This window comes from Coffea arabica, chromosome 8e (assembly GCF_036785885.1).
Source record: "Coffea arabica cultivar ET-39 chromosome 8e, Coffea Arabica ET-39 HiFi, whole genome shotgun sequence".
Classification (NCBI taxonomy): domain Eukaryota; kingdom Viridiplantae; phylum Streptophyta; class Magnoliopsida; order Gentianales; family Rubiaceae; genus Coffea; species Coffea arabica.
In genome coordinates this window covers 32,125,312-32,135,557 of record NC_092324.1, presented here as the reverse complement: position 1 = coordinate 32,135,557, position 10,246 = coordinate 32,125,312, and the positions used below count along the sequence as shown (strand labels likewise).

General features: G+C 37.5%; 1 protein-coding gene across 1 annotated transcript; it reads right to left on the bottom strand.

Annotated features, from left to right (window-relative positions):
* Positions 1-4,310: 4,310 nt before the first annotated feature.
* Positions 4,311-4,916, bottom strand: LOC113704717 (uncharacterized). The gene has a single exon (XM_027226593.2). It carries the CDS (start codon positions 4,914-4,916, stop codon positions 4,311-4,313), a length of 606 nt encoding a protein of 201 aa, XP_027082394.2.
* Positions 4,917-10,246: the final 5,330 nt, after the last annotated feature.

Sequence of the window (10,246 nt, the reverse complement as noted above, 5' to 3'; positions counted from 1 at the left end):
TGAATGAGTAATGGATTAAGTACTCTTTAGTGCATAGGCTGTGAATCATGAATGTTATAGGCGTAAAACCCTTATCATGATACTTGGAGAAGATAGATATGTATGTCAGGTAGGAATCTCTAATATAAGTGATTTACTCTTGGAACTGGCCGGCTCGAGTTTTGAATTACCCTATTTTGGATTCTTGTACCCGAGTACCAAAGAGTTGATACTTTTATGACAGTTACGAATGAAATTGAGGTAAGTGTGAAAGATGCGATTAGGTCATACTTATATGAATTGTTTCTAGATCGAAAGAGTAGGTTATTACCTTGGATTGGTATTACTAATGATATATTTGAATTTGTACATGCAATTGAAGAGTTTTACACTTTGACTAATTTAAGATGCTTGTGATTGAGATAGTAGAAGTGAACGTAGCCAAGGGAGGTCAAGGGTATGCAGGCCCTAATGAATTTAATCTTGAGCCTAAGGTAGGGCAACCTACAGTCGAGGGAGAAGTAGAATTAGTTGGTTTGATAAAGACCTACGTTAGAGATTCGAGAATGCAAAACGTGGGTGTAGGTAACTGGGATGACAAGCCATTTCTTGTTCTACCACTGTATGTATGCTGCTAGTGACGTGTCAATACTAATATGTATGGTTTCTGCTTTGTTTTACGCACTTGGTTTTGATCAATGAATGAACTTGAAATGTTATACATGTACTAAGTGCATTTCCTTATCTTTGACTGTGTGATTTAAAAATATCTTTCTTTTGCTGCTATAGTCGATTGATTTTGTTTATGTGCTATATAACCTTTTGAAAAAAAAAGAGAGAGAGAGAGAAGGGTATGGAGGGTAGATGAAGTCAAGGACGAGGGGCTAGTCGGGGACGTGGGGCCAACCGTGGACGTGGCGGTAGGCAAGCACAAGAACCAAGAAAAACAAGAGACGCGGAGGCAGAGCAGCAACAGAAACCAAAGGTCGGAACAGGGGACCAAGTAGCAATGACAATACAACAAATGGCTAATATCTTAATGCAATTGGTAGAGCAACAAGGCCGAGCTCCAGTGAATCAGCCTAGGAACCTTGAGATAGGAGAGGACAGGGCCTTAGACCATTTCCAAAAGTTTTCTCTACCAAAATTGTGGCGCTCCCACTTCTCCCTAGAGCGAATCCAGGAGTATTAGCGGAACACTTGCCTAACTCTCGCCAAGACTCGATACGAATCCAATTCAAACTTAAGGATAAACAACCAACAATAAAAGTCGAAGTAAAGAAAAGTCGCTTCCTTAATTAAACATTCAAATCTTACATCACAAGTTACCAAAAGTATATCAACTTTTCCCAAAATGCAACCACCATAAGTCGACCAATCGATTACATCCAAAATACTAATCAAAAGTAATCAAATCGACTTCTCCAAAATTTTTTCATTTCGAGCTCCTGTTAAGGAAAACAAACTAATGGGGTGAGCTAATACTCAGTTAGGCCAAGAAAAAACATGCAAGCATATAATAGAGCAAGTAGAAGATAACATGAACGAGAAAGATTGAGACAATAGTAAAACTAGTAGTTTCAAGTAATTAACATTTTAAGTAGAAACAATTAAGGATACTGGAACTCTCAGGAAATCCATGCAGCTTGACCAAGGTTTTGATCAAAATATCCCACGTTGACTCTCCGTCAACCGAGTAAGTAACAAATCCGTAGACTCCACTTTCACCAAATTCCGTCCACCGTTGCACCCCCTAACCGAGTTCGAACGTCAAAAGTTTTGATATTACTCGAGTATATCGTGGCAATACTACGCGAGTATGCCAAGCAAGATCTCTCAAATAGATCAAGTTTATGATTTTCTCATGGCTCACCAATCTTCTCGACTAAACCCATGCCGGATCGAGTCGCAAGGTTGACCAATGAGTTTGGGCGTCCCCCACGATTATGAGTATAAGTCGATGAGATTCATTCCAATTGACCATATCTGACTCTACAGAAGTCCAAATTGAGAATGGTTTATGGAGTTAGAAACTATGTTCAAAATTCTACATTTCGTCACAAGATATTGTTTAAAAATCTTTTCACAAGTGTAACAAAAGCGAGCCACAAGATGCAGCTTCTCGATTTCTCTCGAACAGACAGCCATAACAGGACAGTCTACTTTGCCGATACACTACGGTTTACTCAAAATGAACTAGCAGGGAATTTTTATACTGTTTGAAAGCTCTGAACGTCTAGTTTTGAATGCCACAAACGGCACTCAATTTTGACTTTTGTACAAAGAGTTATGTTCAAACAAAGAACCACTGGTTGGCCACCTGCTAGCAAATTTCCAGATTTCGAACTTTTCCAAAACTCAAGTTTTATGTAACTAATCAACATGATTTTTGAAAGACACTTTCTACACACATAATATAACATATATCAATCAATTTAGCAGCTATATAATCATCAAAATTTTGAATTTCAAGCAGGACATCAAAACAGAATTTCGGCTAGCTCTGTTCCTCACGGTTTCTTCCACTTCCTCACCACTATCAAACTATAATCAACCTATAAATCACATAAACAACCACAATCAAGTAATATAGCTTCAAGTCAGCTACCTAAAGGTCTCCTCAAGATATCTAGCCTAGGATTTAAAGCAAGATAAATGTTTTCTCAAGTCCGCTAGCCTATGAACGCGATTAGAGTTGCAAACCCATGAAAACTAACCACTAATCCTCTTAGAAATGGAAAGATTAAAGAGATGAAAAGGGTTACCCTTTCACCCTAGATGAAGACCAGATTTTTCCCCCAAAATATCACTAAGCAACACCTCAAGCTTTTACCTTTCTTCTTGCTAGAGTGAAATTCCAAGAGATTAGGAAGTTGGGTGAAGAAAAGCAAGCAAACTTGGAGCAAAAGTTGAAGTTTTCTTTTGTTCCTTTTCTTTCCTCTTGGTCGGCCGAGAATGAGGGAGTGAGAGAGGGTTTTGTGGTTTGATTCTTGGAGAGAAAGAATGAAGAAATGTATTGAGGAATCTAATTTAAAGTTATACCAAAAGTCAACTCTTAATAGTGTCTCAAATAGGATTTCGCACTACCACTTTCTCTTGTTTGGTACACTTATACGCTAATTCTCCAGGGTAATTCCTCTAACACTATAATTACTCATACTTACGAGTCTAGTATTAAATCCTCAAATTTTCAATTAGTCATACCGGTGCGACTTTCGAGAAACTATCAACGCGCGTGCGATAAAAGCTAAATTTTAACTCACTCATATCTAATCTCTCAATTAACTTTTCTTAGCCTATTATTGATCATTCTTAATTTTTTAAGATTATTATACTCTCGAATCGAATATTATCTGAAAAAACGTGTATTCACTATTACTTACTAAACGAGTCGCAAAAAAATTAAATTTACTAACGAGACGTTTTAAAAATATAAATGAGACATTGTTCCATGTAAATAGATTTAAAATGATTGAAATAAATTATTCGGAAGAAACGGGTAAGTAAGTAATTAAATAAACCAGTAAAATAGAATTAAAAGTAAGTAAAAATTCGGGTCCTCACATCCTTCCCTCCTTAAAAGGAATTTCGTTCTCGAAATTCACATCTAGGATAACATCATGTCTCTTAATAGTTAGGCTTATCAAATCGATCAACAACTTACACTCTCCAACCCATATCTCACAATTTCTATCCACCCAATTAGCGATCAAACTTTGATCTCCAGGGCGTTCTAACTTTCAAGTCATAGGGTAACTTAATCAGCCTCACGTCTACCTCACTCATAAATCTAGGGTTTGCAAAACAGTGTGTCGTACCAAGGTCACTTCGAACCTTAGCTAAACAATAGAAAACAAGAATCATACCTTCAACGACCTTAGTGGAATTGGAAACCTGTTGATGGTTTTATGCATAAACCCTAACCGACGCCTTAGGTCGACTTCCTCCAGCACTAAATTGTTTAGATGCTGAATTCTCTGATTTTTGAGTACTACCTCCTCCTTTTGGTACACTTGGACATCTCGAGAGCTGATGCTCGGTACTGCCACAATACAACACTTTTCCGATTTCCTCCAGCACTCATTCTCTGTATGGTTGGCCTTACTACAATAACCACAAATAACTTGAAGAGCTACAGCCTGACCACTTGGAGGTGTCCCTCTCGATTGATCTCGTCCATTGTGACCTCCTCTTGATTGAGTCCCTTTTGATGTGCTAGATATCTCTACTCCTCCCGTTCCTTTTTCCTTTTTGAAAGGTGGGACACCCTTATCCGCTTGTTCAGAAGGGTTACTAGGAGTGTCCCTTTTCTTGGCATGAAAGTCTCTAATTTACAGTCTTGTACTTTCAACTCTCTGAGCTTTCTCTAAGGTTTCAGTGAACGTAGAAATTTGGGTTGCTGCTAATTCCTCTTGAATCTCCACATTAAGTCCTTGTACAATACGCCTTATCCTTCTCCGCTCAATAGCCACCAATTTCGGAGGGTACTTAGAAAGTTTAGTAAATCGCTCCTTATAATCAGCCATGCTAGAAGCCCCCTGTCTCAACTTTATGAATTCATCCTCCCGTTTCTCTTGAATCAAAGGTGGAAGAAACTTTTCATTAAACTCCCTTATAAAGTTTTCCCAAGTCCAAGGGATTTGCACTCTTTTCCATTTTCCCCTTATCACATCCCACCAAGCAAGTGTCGCACTCTCAATTTGAAAGGCAGCAAACGTCACTCGTCTCTCCTCAGTATAATTTAAGGCGGCAAATATATTAGTCATTCTCTCCATCCAGTTTTCTGCTAACTCTGGGTCAGGTCCCTCAATAAACTTAGGCGGGTCAAATTTCAAAAATCTCTCCAAGACTCTATCCTCCCCTCTATCTTGAGCCTCGGGTTGGTTAATAGGTCCGGGACCCTGTCGCTCTGCTAACCTCTCTAAAATATCTGTCATTCGGTTAATGGCAGTAGCCACTTGGTTATTCCCCTCGTTCATTTGCCATTGGCTCGGTCCAGTTGCCAATCCTTGCTCATCTCCTTAAGCTTAGGGTTGTCTAACCCGCACCCTCAGTCCCTACCACTTTTTCGGCCATCCATGATCTCAATTATATCTAAATGTAAGAAATGAAATAATTACGCTAGAAAATACTTAAAGTACAAGCCAATTTGAAAAACATTTGAAATAATGATAACTGACATTTATTAACATTTTAAAGTTCATACATAATCAATAAGTCATGGGACAATTACAAAAATATAGCACACATATGCCATAAAAGTACAATTAGTCATGCTGTAAAAGTCAAGAGCTTTACAAGCATCACCCCAACTAATCCTAGTCACAAAGCTCAAAAGATTCATTAATCCTAACCTAGTTCGCATCCGAACTGTTAGCTTGGACCTCCTCCTCCGAGTTCTCCTTGAAAGGCTCCTCATTAGGAGTGCCCTCACGAGCCGATCTCTCGACGGCGTCCATCACCTCCTCTATCAACATGGTAGTATCAGCTAAAATCACTGCGGCCCTATCCCAGACCTTCTCGACTACCCTAACCAGTCGAGCCCTAATTCTCTGAAACTCGTCACAAGCAGCCTCAACTTTAATTCGCTCATCTATCACTGTCCCCTCGAGTTCTACGATCCTAGCACCCTGGGCATCCACCATAGCGGTCAGTTCCTCAATCTCCTGAATTAAGGCCCGATTAGTAACCACCAACTGCCAGCGCTCATTGTCAATGGACAATACAAGATCATTAGAGTAGGCATGTGTCTCCCTACAAGGATAATGAGGAAAACTAGTGGAATGCGAGTATCGGACACGGGGCCTTCCACCCAATACTCGATACCGGATAGGACTAAGAGGCTCCTCATGACCATTAGCTGCTCCATTACCAGTAGCAGTATGACATCCATTACCGTTCTCCATTCCTATAATACAACCACAAAACTCAAGGTAAGAACTTAAGGTCACTAATTCACTCAAACATCAACTTAAGGTATAACTAAGTTATCTCATTCCTATTGTCAAGAGTAAAACCTCTAAAACATCTTCCAAATAAATCTCTAAATCTAGACTCTTTTCCACCAATGTCATATAAGAAACTCTCAAGTACCCATTCTCTTTAACCACTAGAATACAGTAGGTTCCCTGGTTTACGTAATATTCAAGTTAATCGCACAGTCCGGTATAAACTTCAAGTCTAAGATACACTACAAAGATCTGAAACCTAAACTCTGATACCAACTGTGACGCTCCCACTTCTCCCTAGGGCGAATCCAAGGGTATCAGCGGAACGCCTGCCTAACTCTCGCCAGAACTCGATCCGAATCCAATTCAAATTTAAGTGTAAACAACCAGTAATAAAAGTCGAAGTAAAGAAAAGTCACTTCCTTAATTAAACATTCAAATCTTACATCACAAGTTATCAAAAGTACATCAATTTTTTCCAAAACACAACTACCATAAGTCGACTAATCGATTACATCCAAAATACTAATAAAAAGTAATCAGATTGGCTTCTCCAAAATCTTTCCATTCCGAGCTCCTGTTAAGGACAATAAACTAATGGGGTGAGTTAACGTTCAGTGAGACCAAGAAAAAACATGCAAGCACATAATAGAGCAAATAAAAGATAGCATGAACGAGAAAGATTGAGACAATAGTAAAACTAGCAGTTTCAAATAATTAACATTTCAAGTAGAAAAAGTAGGCAGAAACAATTAAGGATACTATAGCTCTCAGGAGCTAAATCCACGCAGCTTGACCAAGGTTTTGATCAAAATATTCCACGTTGACTTTCCATCAACCGAATAAGTACAAATCCGTAGATTTCACTTTCACCAAATTTCATCCATCGTTGCACCCCTAACCGGGCACGAACGATAAAAATTTTGATATTACTCGAATATATCATGGAAATACTATGCGAGTATGCTCAGCAAGATCTCTCAAATAGATCAAACTTATGATTTTTTCATGACTCACCAAACTTCTCGACCAAATCTATGCCGGCTCGAGTCGTAAGGTCGGCCAATGAGTTTGGGCGTTCCCCACGATTATGAGTATAAGTCGATGAGATTTACCCCAATCGACATTGAATCAACATAAGTATAATTTTCAAGTATGAGCACGTTAACTGTCTAATCAAGTAAAAGAGAACAAGTGCGATAAAGTACACACTCGTCTTGACAAGTATAATTCACATATTTAACAAGAAGTATTTCAAGTATTATGCAACAAATCATGCACTTGACACTTACCAAGTCAAAAGTAAGTGAGCAAATAAAGTCTTTAGTTGTCCACTCCGAGGTTTCCTTCAATATCCTTTTGAGCGTCTGAAGAAATAGTGATCAACCATCACTCACATATACTCACGTCCACTTATCATACAAGGAAGAAGTACACTTGGTTAAAATTTAAGACAATGTCATAGAAGAGTTTTAATCCATCAAAAATCGAGATTTAAAAGTAAGGATTTAAAGTCACAAGGGAAACTTGTATCCTCCATGAAGTCGGGTTTAAAACGAACTATCAATATCGAAAGAAAGTGAAAAGTTCTTAAAAGCTCATTTTCTATGAAATCGGAAATTTTTCGCTTTACGCGATAAAATTTACAAAATTAGATCTTGAGTTTCGTATGTCCAAAAATGTAAAACTTTATACCGTTGGAAACTAGATTAAAATACTAAAATTTCTCAGAAGACACTTTTTCAAGATTTCAACCAGAAAGCATTCAAATTTCAGGTTAAAGTTGCAGTTTCAAGAAGACAAGACAGAACCAATCTTGGTTTTCAGTAATGTTTGGAAATTCGGTAAAATTCACAAAAAGTGAATCAGCCTCTGAAATTTATAACACAATAAGAGTTTCAAACCAAGTTTCAAACATAACAAGCGGAACTAAATTAGAAGTTTTGAGCAACAAGATATAACAATTTGAAGTCGGCTGATTTTTGCAACCTGATTAGTGGATTTCCAGATTGAAGAGCAATATTTGGGGCATTATTTGCGCCTCGAAATGATATTGAAATTATGCCAAATTTGGTACACTTAAACTTCCATATGCGGACTACCTCTCTCTCAAAATTTAGGCAAAAAATCGCACGGGAAGGCAGCTAACGAAACAACCAAAGTTTGTGAAATTCTTCAAAGCTAATCTGCCAACCCTATCTTTCTTTCTTTTCAAAAATTTTGTCCAACAAAATCAGCCCCAATTCGCTCCAATTTTTGAAACCAAGGTTCCAGAACATTTAATGAGCAATTGAAGGGTAAATGACACTAAAATTTTCGAAATAAAACACCCCAAAATATAATTGACCATTCGATCAGCAGGGAAGGGAAAAGTTTCCAGTTATCAGCTTTGACATAGTTTGGAAATCAGACCATATCTGACTCTACACAAGTCCAAATTGAGAATGGTTTATGGCGTTAGAAACTATGTTCAAAATTCTACATTTCATCACAAGATATCGTTTAAAAATCTTTTCACAAGTGTAACAAAAACGAGCCACAAGATGCAGCTTCTCGGTTTCTCTCAGACAGACAGCCATAACAGGACAGTCTACTTTGCTGATATGCTACGGTTTCCTCAAAACGAACTAGCAGGGGATTTTTATACCGTTTGAAAGCTCTAAACGTCTAGTTCTGAATGCCGCAAACCCCACTTAATTTTAACTTTTTTTCAAAGAGTTATGTTCAAACAAAGAACCACTGGTTGGCCATCCTGCTAGCAAATTTCCAAATTTCGAACTTTTCCAAAACTCAGGTTTTATACAACTAATTAACATGATTTTTGAAAGACATTTTCTACACACATAATACAACATATATCAATCAATTTAGCAGCTATATAAGCATCAAAATTTCGAATTTAAAATAGGATATCAAAACAAAATTTCGGCTAGCTCTCTTCCTCACGGTTTCTTCCACTTCGTCACCACTATCAAACCATAATCAAGCTATAAATCACATAAACAACCACAATCAAGCAATGTATCCTCAAGTCAGCTGCCTTAAGGTCTACTCAAGACATCTAGCCTAGGATTTAAAGCAAGATAAATGTTTTCTCAAGTCGCTAGCCTATGAACGCAATTAGGGTTGCAAACTTATGAAAACTAACCACTAATCCTTTTATAAATGGAAAGATTAAAGAGATGAAGAGAATTACTCCTTCACCCTAGATGAAAATCAGATTTTTTCACCAAAATATCACCAAGCAACACCTCACACTTTCACCTTTCTTCTTATTAGAGTGAAATTCCAAGAGATTCGGAAGTTGGATGAAGAAAAGCAAGCAAACTTGGAGCAAAAGTTGAAGTTTTCTTTTGTTCCTTTTCTTTCCTCTTGGTCGGCCGAGAATGAGGGAGTGAGAGAGGGTTTTGTGGTTTGATTCTTGGAGAGAAAGAATGAAGAAATGTGTTGAGGAAGCTAACTTAAAGTTGTACCAAAAGTCAACTCTTAATAGTGTCTCAAATAGGGTTTCGTACCACCACTTTCTCTTGTTTGGTACATTTATTCACTAATTCTTCAGGGTAATTCCTTTAACACTGTAATTACTCATACTTACGAGTCTAGTATTAAATTCTCAAATCTCCAATTAGTCATACCGATGCGACTTTCGAGAAACTATCGACGTGCGTGCCATAAAAGCTAAATTTTAATTCACTCATATCTAATCCCTCAATTAACTTTTCTTAGCCTACTATTGATCATTCTTAATTTTTCAAGATTATTGCACTCTCGGATCGAATATTGTCTTAAAAAATGTGTATTCGCTATTACTTATTAAACGAGTCGCAGAAAAATTAAATTTACTAATGGGACGTTTTAAAAATATAAATGAGACATTGTTCCATGTAAATAGATTTAAAATGATTGAAATAAATTATTCAGAGAAAATGGGTGAATAAGTAATTAAATAAGTCAATAAAATAGAATTAAAAGTAAGTAAAAATTCGAGTGCTCACAGAAATTCTTTGGAGGGTTTGACCCGGAAGTAGCTGAAAATTGGTTGGAAGTAATGATAAATATTTTTGTAGCCTTGCATTATGCGCAGGAAAGACAAGTGGCTTTTGCCGTCTTTCAATTTGAAGGACCAGTTAGGATATGGTGGAATGTTATTAGGGTAAAGTGGGAGATAGAACCGATGGCATGGAATTGAGTAAATTTTATGAGAGAATTTAATAAGAAATACTTCCCACCTCTGGTCCAAGAAAAAAGAGATGATGATTTCATTAGATTACGCCAAGGAACCCTAAGCGTGACTGAATATGAAACACAATTCACTAAAC

Bases quoted from the DNA above. Each gene is read 5' to 3' on its own strand.
- LOC113704717 (XM_027226593.2), bottom strand. From the start codon at position 4,916: ATGACAGATATTTTAGAGAGGTTAGCAGAGCGACAGGGTCCCGGACCT.